General features: G+C 41.8%; 1 protein-coding gene across 7 annotated transcripts in view; it reads left to right on the top strand.

Annotated features, from left to right (window-relative positions):
- Positions 1-15,882, top strand: part of dcun1d3 (defective in cullin neddylation 1 domain containing 3) — a 51,307-nt gene extending 35,425 nt beyond the window's left edge. For all 7 annotated transcript variants that reach the window (XM_068056269.1, XM_068056271.1, XM_068056273.1 and 4 more), the window contains 2 exons: positions 3,720-4,261; positions 13,406-15,882. In XM_068056269.1, the coding sequence (XP_067912370.1) occupies positions 3,828-4,261; positions 13,406-13,925 (954 nt within the window). In that variant the 5' untranslated portion in view covers positions 3,720-3,827 and the 3' untranslated portion in view covers positions 13,926-15,882. The remainder of the gene's footprint in view (positions 1-3,719; positions 4,262-13,405) is intronic.
- The last annotated feature ends 325 nt before the right edge of the window (positions 15,883-16,207 follow it).

Genomic DNA, 16,207 nt, shown 5'->3' with positions numbered 1-16,207 from the left:
GTTGAAACCATCCGTGCTGCACCTCACTTACCACTCCATAATGACATGTTCAATCCATCTACTGCCTGCCTTCCAACTTGGTGCCCCATATGGAGCAACTTTCCTGAGCAAGATCGACCAGCAGACATCCTTTGGATCAAGGAATGGGAAACATAGGACATCACTAACAAGTTCCTTGTGACAAACCCCATCTGCCGAATGGCAGGCTTTGAACTACCACAGCGAGAGTGGTCCATACTGAACAGGTTCAGGACAAGCCAGGGCCCCTGTGCAGTCAACCACTGGGGCTTCAGTACAAACCCCTTATGCACTTGTGGAGAGACACCAACAATGCTGCACATTACTGAGGAGAGTCCCCTCTACAGACTAAGTGGCGAACTAATCACCTTAAATTCAGTAAATGAGGCTATCGCTTGGTTCTGGGGATTTGCACTCACTAAATAATTTTTTTTAAAAACCTGTATCCAGGAATATTTAACACTTGGTCCTGCCCTTCTTTGAGTCAGGTCTTTGTTATAGCCACAACATCATATTTCCACATGTGTATCAGTGCCTGTAACTCACCAATCTTATTAACCACACTCCATGCATTTACATACATGCACATTAACCCTGATTTTAGACTTTATTACTTTCTTCCTTACTCTGACCTCACCTAATAATTTGCTATTCTCTACTCTGGTGCGATCTATCTCCCCCAATATTCTGTGCACCTTAGTATTCCTCTCTAATACTTGCTCCTGGTTCCCACACCCCTGCCAAGTTCGTTTAAACGCTCCCCAATAGCACTAGCAAATCGCCCTACAAGGAAATTTTTCCCTGCTCTGTTCACGTGCAACCTGTTCGGCCTGTACAGGTCCCACCTTCTCCAGAACTGGTCACAGTGTCCCAGAATCTAAAGCCTTCCCTCCTGCACCATCTTTCCAGCCACGCATTCATCTGCACTGTCTTCCTATTTCTGTACCCACTTGCACATGGTACTGAGAGTAATCCAGAGATTACTACTTTGAGGTCCTTCTTGATAATTTCTTACTTAGCTCGCTAAACTCTTTCTGCTGGACCACATCCCTCTTCCTACCTATGTCGTTGGTACCAATGTGGACCACAGCTGCTGGCTGCTCATCCTCCCCCTCGGTATTCTGCAGCCGTTCAGTGACATCCTTGACCCTGACACCAGGCAGGCAACACACCATCTTGGATTCACGTCTGCAGCCACATAAACGCCTGCCTGTTCCCCCGACTATCAAATATCTTATCACTATTGCTCTTCCAGTCTTTGTGCCCTCCTGTGCAGCTGGACCCACTGTGGTGACACTACCTTGGCTCTGGCTGCACTCCCCAGATGAACCTTCCTCAGTATCGCTTTCCTCAGTATTCAGAACTGAATACCGGTTGGAGAGTGAGACACACTACCTGCCTGTTTCTTCTTGACTGCCTGTCTGGCGGTCACCCATTCCCTCTCTTCCCGCATACTCTTAAGCTGCAGGGTGACCACATCCATAAGCATGCTATCTGTGAAGTTCTCAATCAACCTCATGGATGCTCCGCAGTTATGCCAGCTGTTGCTCAAGTTCCAAAACCTGGAGCTCAAGCTGCTGCAACTGACGATGCTCCTGCACATATGATTATCCAGGACATGAGAAGCATCCTGGAATTCCCACATAGCACAGTTCAGACATTGGCGCAGCCCTGCCTTTCCTCTATCTGTTAGATAATAACCTTACTACTATTAATAAACCTTACTACTGCTTATAAACCCGACTGATACTTACTGCATCTTACCAATAGTAATAAATGTTACTTTAAAAAAAGATAGGAGTCACCAGTTTATTCCCTATTTTGGATAAGATAAATAGGAAATACTCAATAGCCACTCACCTACCTGCATCCTTGTGATGTCACACCTCGAGTTTTCTTGTTGAGTGCAGGCTCTGAACCTACAGACTGGTGGTGGCGGCTAGTCTGGCTCTGCTGCTGCTGTTTCCCGCCGCACTGTCAGTGATTTTTCACTCTCTTCTGGGCTCTTTATGCCTTGCATTGATCTCCTGCTGCTCTCACTCCTGGGCTCTTTATGTCCTGCTCTGCTCCTGTTGTTTCTCACTCTCTCCTGGGCTCTTTATGCCCCGCTCTACTCCTGCTGTTTCTCTCTCTCTCCTGGGCTCTTTATGCCCCGCTCTGCTCCTGCTGTTTCCCACTTGGCTCTATACCTTTCTTGAATAACGATGTTGTATTTGCCACACTCCAATTCTCTGGCACCTTCTATGTATTCCCAATTACCTCTGCTATCTCCGCTTCTCCCGACATTTTGTCAGCATCTTCTTCCTTAGTAAACACTGATACAAAGTACTTGTGTAACCTAAATGAGTCTACAATTTACCTGTAGCAGCAGTATGCTGATAATACTTGGCCTTAGCGATCTCCCCTCTGATCCTTTAAAACAGCTGTTGATAAGCAACTTATTTTTATTGTGAAGTTGCCTTGAGTTTGGTCAGAGAAACACTGTTAACGAACTTGGGTGTTTTTAAAATTCTGCTGTTCCTTTTTTAAGATCATATCAAAATTGCTGCCAGGAGTTCACCTAAAGTATTGGTTCAGTGGGGTTGAGCTTTCTTTGTGGCAATTAGGCACAGTTATCTTGCTTTAATGATGCTATTCATGTCTGTTTCTGTCTGTCTCTCTGCCTAGCTCACGCTTCTCTCTCAAAGTATAGTCTACTCCTGATGAACTTATAACGCATTTTGAGGTCTTAATGATCATGGTTTTCATTGTCCATCTCAAGTTTGCCTACAATATATCTACATGCTTCTGTTGGGAAAGTGGATTATTTCTTCTTAAAGTTGAGGCTGTAGAAATAATAGACCATTAGCAGGAACGTGTATGTATTTTTGTAAATATAGTTACTTGAAGAATAAGACAAAGTAACCAGATGTTCATTTCACTTCGAGAGAAGATTGTCATTAGTAACTGTATAAAGGGTATTGATATGCAAATTGTGATCTGATGAAGTTCATATTTATTTGTGTGTATTTATAGTTCTATTGTAGGTATCCCATAAGTTGTAGTGCTGGTATAGTCCTGACAGTTATACCAAATGTCCACACTTTATAATGTTATATCTGGGTATGTGCTTTTGGCTGCCAAAGGAGGAAGTAGAACAATCAACCTTGAGATTCTCCGTCCAAAAGAAAATCCTTTTATTGAACTTCTGATCAGTTGATTCTTGTTGCAGGCCTTGATAAATGTTTGTAAAGATGCTGTACGTGTAAAAACTCTCTAACATCAAACAAACCACATTTAAAAAAAAAGTTACTGCTTGATTAGAGAGAAAATTTCAATCAATAAATATACTATTTCTTAATTCAGCATTTACCACACTTAAACTTCCAGATCTGTTTATTCAGACTGAGTCAGCTGTTTCAGAGATGCAGTCTTTTAAAAAGATCTGCTATTAGTGATGTATAATGGGAGTGAATGAGGCAAAAATTTAGTTTCTAATGGCCCAAAGTTCAGCTTTAAAGGACAAGGATAGCTGAGGGAATCTTGGGTTTGGGTCTGCATCTGAAACTAAATTTCAATTGCTTATAGCTTTTTAAAAATATTTTTAACAATAGCACATTTGTGATCACCTGTTTTAATAAGGACGTTTTACAAATTGTACGACAAGATTAAAATGAAAATTATAGCTTAACAGTGAAATGTCATGTTCATTTTTTTTTCAGTTTCTTTTTAAACAGCATTCCTGATGGCAAGTTGAAGTGTATGGAGCAACAGGAGCAGCGAGGGAGTGTGACTGGAAGGGGACTGCTTTAGAGCTGCAGTTAAGAAAGATGGGCCAGTGTGTCACCAAGTGCAAAAACCCCCCTTCCTCTCTGGGCAGTAAAACTGGAGATAAAGAATCTGGTAGCAAATCACATGTTAAGAAAACTACCAGCCCTGGTGAAGAATTTAGCTCAATGTGTGCAAAGGCTTCTGGCGATATACTTGCCAATGGAACAAAGAAAACTGATGTAGTGGAATCAACCCAGCCCCAACTTGCTCACTCTGGAGACAGTAAAAAAGAAGAATCTTTTTCATATCGTGAGGAGTTCTCACTTAAGAGAGCTGAAGAATTGTTTAGCAGGTATAAAGACGCACATGAGGATGCCATCTTGGAGGAGGGCATGGAGTGGTTTTGCAATGACCTTTCTGTGGATCCTACTGAGTTCATAGTGTTGTTATTAGCGTGGAAATTTCAAGCAGCTACTATGTGCAAGTTTACCAGGTAAGAAGTTTGAAAATAATGACTTGCAGAAAGTTTTTTTTTAAAGCAAATGCAAAATACTGCAGATGCTGGAAATCTGAAACAAAAACAGAAAATGCTGGAAATACTCAGCAAGTCAGGCAGCATCTGTGGAGAGAAAAATAGCATTAACTTTTCAGATCAATGATCTTTCATCACCTTTTTTTTTAAGGTTGACATAAGTCCAGTGCAGATGGCATGAGCTGAAATGCTATATTATCCAAGATAGATGTTTACGTCAATGTATCAACTACATGGAAGAGATAGAATAGTTCCACTCTGAAGGAACAGTAACAGCAAGGCCCTCTCATGTTGCCTTTTCATGCTGAAAGGATGAGACAGGTGCTTGGTGGTGATTAGCACTTGTGCAAGGATGATTGTTGGGGAAAGTGATTTGTCACAGCTTGGCATCCTGTGAACTTCTACCCTTGGTGTGGGGTGCTGTTTGCTACCTCAGCAATATGCTTTTGTTTCAAATGTTTTGTTTAAAATAACAAATCACTGTTTCAAAAATTACCTGCTGTGTGATTGTTTGCTGTGTGAATCCTTTGAAATAGTACTGATAGAGTCCAGTTGCCTTCCACCAAACCCCTCTCCCCATTTCTCAGTAGGTTATAGGCTGAATTATTGATATTTACGATTCTGAATAAATTTGATGACGGAGGTCAGCATTTTAAAAGCAGTGCAGCATCTGCATGCTGATAGCTTTTGGAAAAGTTACAACAGGCACTGAGTATGTTTATCTTCAGAATGCTAACTATACTCAGTCATGCAATGGGAAGGGTCAACCCTCTAGCTACATTTCTTTGAATTTTCAGAAGACAACAGAAAAGTTGCCCCTATACAGGAGCAGGGAATCTGATCTCTCACGCAAGTAAAAATCAGTCAAGTCTATCCAAGCAGGAATAATACTACAATCGTATTGGCACACATTGGCATTGTCTTGTTCAAGCTAATTTTATACTCTGGTAGAACACAATGTTGCTTGACCCAGGAAAGAAATTTTGGAAGGCACAATGATTTTTTAATTTTGTGAAAAATTAGCAGATTTTCTTTAATATTGGTGATGGGGCCATTACTGTGAACAGTAAAAATTTATCTTTCCTTCAGCCACTTCCTCTCTTTCTCCCCAGTCTGTTTACTTAGATAAAAACAAGAAATGCTGGAAGCACTCAGCAGGTCTGGCAGCATCTGTGGAAAGAGAAGCAGAGTTAACGTTTCGGGTTAGTGACTCTGCTTCTCTTTCCACAGATGCTGCCAGACCTGCTGAGTGATTCCTGCATTGCTTGTTTTTGTTTCAGATTTCCAGCATCCGCAGTATTTTGTTTTTATTTTACTGTTTACTTAGATATTTTCTTGCTGCTGCTGCTCTGCATATTCACACTCCAGCAGCGCATATCAAGCACTCTGTTACTTACAGATAGTGGAACTTTCACATAAGTTAAGATGAAGCCCAGTATAGTTTTTACTTGGCAGTTTTCTTCTACCAGATTTTGAAACACAGCTATCGCAGTAAACAAAATTAATTGGTGAATTATGCAAAAAAAAGGCCTTTCTCCATGGCCTGATTTCATTGAGCAGTTGATTAATTTTCATCTTTTTCTCAACTATCTGTCATCTCCTGAAGGCAATGAATTACAGTTGCAAAGTCAAGGATAGCTTTCCAACTCCATACCCAGATGTTCATTGCTTTACATGTGTGCCTATACTGTGAATGACAGCTGTTCAGATATACAGGATACCAAGTCCTGCTTCGTCGTGTCCTTGGCTGCAATCACTACATGTGCACTTTGGAAAAAACCCTTGAGACTCTAAACCACTTGTAATGGAGTAAGGTGTCAGACTTGGCTCAGTGGTAGCACTCTCAGCTCTGATTCAGAAGGTTGTGAATTCAAGTCCCAATTCGAGACTTGAGCACAAAATCTAGCCTGGCACTTCAGTGCAGTACTGGGGGGAGTACTGCAGTGTCTGAGGTGCCTCCTTTCAGTAAGGATATATTAGCTTTGAAGTGCAGATTCACGAGCCTCCGTCAAAGTGTTCAGTTAAGCGGATGGGTTGTATTTCGACAAGGCTCGGATTTCTCTGATTTTGGGAGATTGAGGGGTGATCTAATTGAAGTATTCAGGATGATTAAAGGATTGATGGAGAACAGCTATTTTTCAGACTGTAGGGAAGAAAACAATGGTGTTCTCTAGGGGCCAGTATTGGGACGGGGCATAAGTTTGCAGATGATTCGAAACTCAACTATAGTAAACAATAAAGAGGATAGTAACGGACTTCAGGCGGACATAGACTGGTAAAATGGGCAGAGACATGGCAAATGAAATTTAGCTCAGAGCAGTGTGAAATGATACATTTTGGTAGGAAGAATGAGGACAGGCAATATGAATGAAATGGTACGATTTTAAAGGGGGTGCTGGAACAAAGAGACCTGGGTGCATGGAGGTGGCAGGATATGTTGAGAAAACTGTTTCAAAAAATATATTAATAGTGGCATAGAGTACAAAAGCTCGGAAGTCTGTGAAAGCGTTTTGAAACATTGGCTAGGCCTCAGCGGGAGTATTATGTTCAATTCTGGACACCACACATCTTTTTAGAAAAGATGTCAAGGCTTTGGAGTGGGTACAGAAGAGATTTACTAGAATGTTACCAGGGCTATCCGTTATGTGGAAAGACTGGAGAAACTGGGGTTCTCCTTAGAGTAGAGAAGGTTACGAGGAATTTGACAGATGTTCAAAATCGTGAATGGTTTTGATAGAGTAAATAAGGAAAAACTGTTTCAGTGACAGAAGGATCGGTAGCCAGAGGACACACACTTAATGTGGCTGGCAAAAGAATCAGAGGCAACATAAGGAAACAGTTTTACACAGTGAGTCGTTATGTACTGGTTGTTGGAATGCATTGCCTGAAAGGGTGGTGGAAGCAGATTCAATAGTAACATTCAAAAGAGAATTGGATAACTAAAGGGAAAAATTCACAGGACTATGGGGAAAGAACAGGGGAGTGAGATTAATTGGATAACTCTACCAAAGAGCCGGCACAGGCACAATGGGTCGAAGGGCCTCCTTCTGTGCCCTATCATCCTATAGAGAGAACCTATTTCCTTTGGTGGAAGGTCTGGAACATGGGGGTATAACCTTAAAATTGAAGCTGGGTCATTTAGGGCACTTCTTCATGCAAAGGGTATTGGAAATCTGAGACTTGCTCCCCAAAAAACTTGAGGCTAGATCAATTGTAAATTTCAAAACTGAGATTGATGTAGTTTTGTTGAGCAGGGGTATTAAGGGTTATGGAACCAAGGTGGGTAGATGGAATAAAGATATAGATCAGCTATGGCCTAATTGAATGGCAGAATAGGCTTGAGTGGCTAGATGGGTTGCTCCTGTTCCTATGACCTGTTATACCCAAGACCCTGTCTGACCTCTCAGGTGGCTGGAAAAGATCCCATAGTGCTCCCTATGTTCCAGCCATCATTCATCCCTCAGTCAACACCTAAAACTGATGTTTCTTTAATTGCTGTTTTTGGGATCTTGTTCATGTATTGTCAGCTTTGTTTCCTACATTACAACAGTGATTACACTTCAAAAGGTACCTCGTTAGCTGTAAAGCACTTTGGAATCTCTCAAGGTCATGAAGGGTGCTATATAAATGCAAGTTATTTTTTTTTCTTCACCCCGTCATATTCCTGATGAGATTGACAAACTTACCATTCAGCCATAATTGAAGCGAAGGCCATTCGGTTCTATGTGACTCAGTAGCTTTTAAACTGTATTTCACTACCTTCAGGTGACAGGATTAAAACAAACAGTTCATCAAAATAGTCAACCAAACAGTGAAATCAGGCCATATATAAGCCCATGGAGAAAGCCCTACATTTCTTTTGTATAATTCACCAGTTAATTTTGTTTGTGCTATTTTGAGCACACCAGAGAATTTCAAAAACTAGTAGAAGAGTATTACCAGGTTTTTACATTTTGATTTACTGTGCTGTAACACTAACACCATTTTTATGACCTGCTAGTTCTACAACTTTTTTTTAAAAAGTGTACCAAAAGACTGACATTGATAATTTTAACATAAATGAAACTGTAAGATGTTCTGAGCGAGAAAAAGGTGATAGATTGGTGTAAACTATTCTACATATGATCCCAGGCTTGACGAGGTTAATTTACTAATCTAGTTGAATTTGCATGCATTATACACTAAACTTACCCCATTCATTAAAGCGGTGTATTCAGAATACTGAAACATGTATATTCAATGTTTATTAATAAATTTAGAATTTAGAATTTAGAACATTACAGCGCAGTACAGGCCCTTCGGCCCTCGATGTTGCGCCGCCCTGTGAAACCATCTGACCTACACTATTCCATTTTCATCCATGTGTCTATCCAATGTCCACTTAAATGCCCTTAAAGTTGGCGAATCTACTACTGCTGCAGGCAGGGCGTTCCACGCCCTTACTACTCTCTGAGTAAAGAAACTACCTCTCACATCTGTCCGATATCTATCACCCCTCAACTTGAAGCTATGTCCCCTCGTGTTTGCCATCACCATCCGAGGAAAAAGACGCTCACTATCCACCCTATCTAACCCTCTGATTATCTTATATGTCTCTATTAAGTCACCTCTCCTCCTCCTTCTCTCCAACGAAAACAACCTCAAGTCCCTCAGCCTTTCCTCGTAAGACCTTCCCTCCATACCAGGCAACATCCTAGTAAATCTCCTCTGCACCCTTTCCATAGCTTCCACATCCTTCCTATAATGCGGTGACCAGAACTGCACGCAATACTCCAGGTGCGGTCTCACCAGAGTTTTGTACAGCTGCAGCATGACATCGTGGCTCCGAAACTCGACCCCCCTACTAATAAAAGCTAACACACCATATGCCTTCTTAACAGCCCTATTAACCTGGTTAGCAACCTTCAGGGATTTATGCACCTGGACACCAAGATCTCTCTGTTCATCTACAGTACCAAGAATCCTCCCATTAGCCCAGTACTCTGCATTCCTGTTACTCCTTCCAAAGTGAATCACCTCACACTTTTCCGCATTAAACTCCATTTGCCATCTCTCAGCCCAGCTCTGCAGCCTATCTATGTCTCTCTGTACCCGACAACATCCTTCGGCACTATCCACAACTCCACCGACCTTAGTGTCATCTGCAAATTTACTAACCCACCCTTCTACACCCTCTTCCAGGTCATTTATAAAAATGACAAACAGCATTGGCCCCAAAACAGATCCTTGCGGTACACCACTAGTAACTAAACTCCAGGATGAACATTTGCCATCAACCACCACCCTCTGTCTTCTTTCAGCTAGCCAATTTCTGATCCAAAGCTCTAAATCACCTTCAACCCCATACTTGCGTATTTTCTGCAATAGCCTACCGTGGGGAACCTTATCAAACGCCTTACTGAAATCCATATACACCACATCCACTGCTTTACCCTCATCCACCTGTTTGGTCACCTTCTCGAAAAACTCAATAAGGTTTGTGAGGCACGACCTACCCGTCACAAAACCGTGCTGACTATCTCTAATGTACTTATTCTTTTCAAGATGATTATAAATCCTGTCTCTTATAAACTTTTCCAACATTTTACCCACAACCGAAGTAAGGCTCACAGGTCTATAATTACCAGGGCTGTCTCTACTCCCCTTCTTGAACAAGGGGACAACATTTGCAATCCTCCAGTCTTCCGGCACTATTCCTGTCGACAATGACGACATAAAGATCAAGGACAAAGGCTCTGCAATCTCCTCCCTAGCTTCCCAGAGAATCCTAGGATAAATCCCATCTGGCCCAGGGGACTTATCTATTTTCACACTTTCCAAAATTGCTAACACCTCCTCCTTGTGAACCTCAATCCCATCTAGCCTCGTAGCCTGAATCTCAGTATTCTCAACAACATTTTCTTTCTCTACTGTAAATACTGACGCAAAATATTCATTTAACACTTCCCCTATCTCCTCTGATTCCACACACAACTTCCCACTACTATCCTTGATTGGCCCTAATCTAACTCTAGTCATTCTTTTATTCCTGATATACCTATAGAAAGCCTTAGGGTTTTCCCTGATCCGATCCACCAATGACTTCTCGTGTCCTCTCCTTGCTCTTCTTAGCTCTCCCTTTAGATCCTTCCTGGCTAGCTTGTAGCTCTCAAGCGCCCTAACTGAGCCTTCACGTCTCATCCTAACAAAAGCCTTCTTCTTCCTCTTGACAAGCGCTTCAACTTCTTTAGTAAACCACGGCTCCCTCGCACGACAACTTCCTCCCTGCCTGACAGGTACATACTTATCAAGGACACGCAGTAGCTGCTCCTTGAATAAGCTCCACATTTCGATTGTTCCCATCCCCTGCAGTTTCCTTCCCCATCCTACGCATCCTAAATCTTGCCTAATCGCATCATAATTTCCTTTCCCCCAGTTATAATTCTTGCCCTGCGGTATATACCTGTCCCTGCCCATCGCTAAGGTAAACCTAACCGAATTGTGATCACTATCACCAAAGTGCTCACCTACATCTAAATCTAACACCTGGCCGGGTTCATTTCCCAGTACCAAATCCAATGTGGCATCGCCCCTGTTTGGCCTGTCTACATACTGTGTCAGAAAACCCTCCTGCACACACTGGACAAAAACTGACCCATCTAAAGTACTCGAACTATAGTACTTCCAGTCGATATTTGGAAAGTTAAAGTCCCCCATAACAACTACCCTGTTACTCTCACCCCTGTCGAGAATCATCTTCGCTATCCTTTCCTCTACATCTCTGGAACTATTCGGAGGTCTATAAAAGACTCCCAACAGGGTAACCTCACCTCTCCTGTTTCTAACCTCAGCCCATACTACCTCAGTAGCCGAGTCCTCAAACGTCCTTTCTGTCGCTGTAATACTCTCCTTGATTAACAATGCCACACCCCCCCCTCTTTTACCATCTTCTCTGTTCTTACTGAAACATCTAAATCCCGGAATCTGCAACATCCATTCCTGCCCCTGCTCTACCCATGTCTCCGAAATGGCCACTACATCGAGATCCCAGGTACCAACCCATGCTGCAAGCTCACCCACCTTATTCCGGATGCTCCTGGCGTTGAAATAGACACACTTTAAACCAGGTTCTTGCTTGCCAGTGCCCTCTTGCGTCCTTGTAACCATATCCCTGACCTCACTACTCTCAACATCCTGTACACTGGCACTACAATTTAGGTTCCCATTCCCCTGCTGAATTAGTTTAAACCCCCCTGAAGAGCACTAGCAAACCTCCCCCCCAGGATATTGGTACCCCTCTGGTTCAGGTGAAGACCATCCTGTTTGTAGAGGTCCCCCCTACCCCAGAAAGAGCCCCAATTATCCAGGAAACCAAAACCCTCCCTCCTGCACCATCCCTGCAGCCACGTGTTCAACTCCTCTCTCTCCCTATTCCTCGCTTCGCTATCACGTGGCACGGGCAACAACCCAGAGATAACAACTCTGTTTGTTCTCGCTCTAAGCTTCCACCCTAGCTCCCTAAATTTCTGTCTTAAATCCCCATCTCTCTTCCTACCTATGTCGTTGGTGCCTATGTGGACCACGACTTGGGGCTGCTCCCCCTCCCCATTAAGGATCCCAAAAACACGATCCGAGACATCACGAACCCTGGCACCTGGGAGGTAACATACCAACCGTGAGTCTCTCTCGTTCCCACAGAACCTCCTATCTGTTCCCCTAACTATGGAGTCCCCAATGACTAATGTTCTGCTCCTCTTCCCCCTTCCCTTCTGAGCAACAGGGACAGACTCTGTGCCAGATATCTGTACCCCATTGCTTACCCCTGGTAAGTCGTCCCCCGCAACAGTATCCAAAACGGTATACCTGTTGTTGAGGGAAACGGCCACAGGGGATCCCTGCACTGCCTGCTGGTTCCCTCTCCTTCCCCTGACGGTAACCCATCTACCTACTTCTTTTACCTGAGGTGTGACTACCTCCCCATAACTCCTCTCAATAACCTCCTCCGCCTCCCGAATGATCCGAAGTTCATCCAGCTCCAGCTCCAGTTCCCTAACGCGGTTCTCGAGGAGCTGGAGTTGGGTGCACTTCCCACAGATGCAGTCAGCAGGGACACTCTTGGCGACCCTTACCTCCCACATTCTGCAGGAGGAACATGCAACTGCCTTAACCTCCATTCCCACTATTCCAAATTCCCAACAAATCTACTGAAAAACAAAAAGTCAAAACTTGTTAGGTTAGCAATCCAACGGACAGAACTTCCTAAATAAAAAGCTTACCTTATCAACACACCAGAGTACTTTTTTTATGGTTAGAGGAGGAGGGTGGGTGGGAGACACTACACGTGTAGTGTCTCGGGTACAGCCACCACACAAATATATACCTTTTTCCTTACCCAGCAGTCCCCTGGTCCTCCGAAAACAAAAGGGAATTCACTTTTAAACTTACGCTGAAATTGACTTCTCAGCTGTAAGCCCGTTCACTCACCTCCGCTGCTATCCACGCTGCGGCCACCGAAACTAAAAGAAAGAGATTCTAAACCACACAAATATATACCTTTTTCCTTACCCAGCAGTCCCCTGGTCCTCCGAAAACAAAAGGGAATTCACTTTTAAACTTACGCTGAAATTGACTTCTCAGCTGTAAGCCCGTTCACGCACCTCCGCTGCTATCCACGCTGCGGCCACCGAAACTAAAAGAAAGAGATTCTAAACCACACAAATATATACTTTTTTCCTTACCCAGCAGTCCCCTGGTCCTCCGAAAACAAAAGGGAATTCACTTTTAAACTTACGCTGAAATTGACTTCTCAGCTGTAAGCCCGTTCACGCACCTCCGCTGCTATCCACGCTGCGGCCACCGAAACTAAATTATTATATGAATTAGGCTGCTAAAATTCTAAAACATACATTGCTCAGATTTCAGGTTAGAATCATTCCATTAATTTAATTGTGTGTGTACAAGAAGCTGATTGTTGCCACTTGTGTTAAATAAAAGTGTATTGTTTCTAACTTTTTAATAATTGTATCTAAAGCATCATTTCCTTCTATCAGAAATTCTTAATTCAGTGGCAAACTGCTTATATGGTTCAAGATGTTTGATTTTTTTTTTTTAATTCTTTGACTATAGGAAAGAATTTGTGGAGGGATGTAAAGCATTAAATGCAGACAGTATTGATGGAATCCGTTCCAGATTCCCAAGCCTTATGAATGAAGCCAAAGTTGAGGACAAGTTCAAAGATTTGTATCGGTTTACGTTTCAGTTTGGACTGGACTCTGAGGAAGGTCAGCGATCACTACGGAGAGAAATAGCTGTTGCTCTTTGGAAACTGGTGTTCACACAGAACGTACCTTTCATATTGGACCAGTGGCTGAGCTTCTTAACTGAGAATCCACCTGGAATAAAGGGAATCTCTCGAGATACGTGGAACATGTTCTTAAATTTTATTCAGGTGATAGGTCCCGATCTAACAAACTACAGCGAGGATGAGGCTTGGCCAAGCCTGTTTGACACATTTGTAGAGTGGGAAATGGAAAGAAGAAGAAAAGAGGGGCTGACTGAAGAAGCATTTCATTTAGTTACAGAGGCTGCAAATGTGGAAATGTTAGGACAAATTGCTACAGACTACCAATTAACAGATAATGAGTAGTGAGCAATAATGGAAAATGACAACATATGTAGTTTACTGCTCCTCACCACCCTCAATTGCCTTGTTGCTAAAAGGGCTCCAAGATGCTGTAATAATTTATAGGCACTTTTTAAGCAATTGGGTAATACCTTTTTTTAAAAATGCTTGTTCACAAAAGTATGCAGTAATTCACTAGTTGCCCTAATAAAAGCAGCATCCGTTTCAGCCTTTGAATACTACTAGTGTGAAGTAGTCTGACATCGTTATTGCAGAGTTTTTGTCTTTGCTTATGAAATTGTGGTGTTATGAAATTCCTTGGTTTAAAAAGTTGAATAGTGCCAGAGCTCACTTCGGCAAATTGAACGAGTAAGAGGCTGCTGTGTGTGATGCTGCTCATAGCAGTGGAAATGGTATAAAATGAAAGACAGTATTAAACAGTTACCAGTTTACTGATCAAAAATTGGAGAAGTGTTGCGATATTCAAAGTGCAAGACTCCTGCAGTTATTCAAGCAGCCATGCAGTCTTTCAGTATATCTAACTGGTAGTTGTGTTAGCACTGTACTCTTGTACACTGTACACAGGGCAAGGTTCCAGGGTTTGCAGTACATGTACACATATTTCACGTGTGGGCTTATCTCTGTAGTTTGTTTCCTTGTGTACATCTAATAAACAAATGGTTCTTTTGAGTTCCCCCGATTAAAATCACACTGATCTGGATCTGTTATCTAAAAACACTGATATGTTTCAGCTCATTAGGTTTACAATCCATCATTACAATTTAAATAGTGCTACTGGTGCACAGCGTCATGATTATATTCACCAGGACCAGTTCACCTTGGGGCACAAAATGTGCATTTATATAGATTGCACCTGCAGGTACTATAAAAGCCCCATTGATGATTTTTGCCTCAATAACTAGTGAGTTCAAAGACCAACCTTTTGGATAAAATCAAATTTCTGGCTGCCTTAGCATCTCACTGGAGGGAACATCATTGCTACCCTGATGTGTCAAGGTGGCTTGCTCACAAAGCTCATTGCACTATTTTCAGTCTTGGCACAGGTTTAACACCAAGAGTATTCAAAAAGCAATAGGCAGCAGGGCATAAAGGAATGGGATCAGTCCTGCAAATACTGTTGCCTTAACTAAAATCAACTGAAATGTGATTTATTTTTTTTCTTGAATTTATTACTTAACTACAGCTTTCTATTAATCTGATGATGTTTGGCTTTTTTTTCCTCCAGTGTCTATTCAAGGTTTTGTGAAAATTCAAAAATGTCCATTTCTGTATTTTTGTTACAAAGAAATTTATAGTTAATGAGTGACATGTGGAAAGTGTACTTGTGCCCCTACATGTCATATTGCAACCTTTGGTGTGTTACATCTGTTGAGTGTAATTTACAAATGCTTCAGATGAATGGTTTCCAGATAAAAACGGGAAAAAAAGACATTTTTCTAATGTTTTAATTTTCCTCTCCTTCAAAGTTACTCCAGGACTTGACCTTTTCTGTACTGTCCTTTTGGATTGCAAGTTCTTCCTACCTTGGATTTTACACAGAACCGACAACCCTGAATTTTCTGTAGCAGGAATAAAAATTTAATTCTTAAAACTCTGATATATAATCTGTGCATTTAGCTTGTGCTACATGTATATTTTATAGAATAAGTTTTGGTGCTTTCACTTCTGGGCTGCAATTCTGTGGTCTGTGGGGTTGTTGTGAGTCTTGTTGGTTTGTTTAGTTGTGTTACCACACTTAAGATGCTTTCTTTTCTCTTTCTGAAATTTACTGCCTCACCTTGCATCACTTGTAGGTAACTTACAGAAATGAACAATGTTTTGCTAATAGTGTGTTTCTACCAATACACTGTCTTGTTACCATCAATTGTACATTTTATGTATTCAGATATTGTATAAATAATGGATTTATTTAAAGTTGAAATGCTTTGTATGTTTTACGTACTGATTATTTTCCAATTAAAAGAGTCAATTGCATTCTTAGCAATTTTGATCGTCCATAACTTATTTCCCTTACTTTGTTTTAAACATACAACAGTTTTGAAATTGATTTTATCTTGTTTCTGCATCTGACAGTTACTCTTGAATTTTTCTGCCATCCGTAAAGTTTGGATGATAAGATCCAGCGTAGGATGCCAGGCAAGTTAAAGAAAGACATTTTGTTTATGTTGGTTAGGCTGCAGCTGTTCTTATCCTCCAGTACCTATGTCATTTGCATCAGCAGACTAAGGTGAAAATACTTTGCAAAAACAAAATACTGCAGAATGAAAACAAAAAATGCTGGAAAG

This window comes from Heterodontus francisci, chromosome 24 (genome assembly GCF_036365525.1).
Source record: "Heterodontus francisci isolate sHetFra1 chromosome 24, sHetFra1.hap1, whole genome shotgun sequence".
Classification (NCBI taxonomy): domain Eukaryota; kingdom Metazoa; phylum Chordata; class Chondrichthyes; order Heterodontiformes; family Heterodontidae; genus Heterodontus; species Heterodontus francisci.
This window is presented reverse-complemented; position numbering and strand designations above follow the sequence as displayed.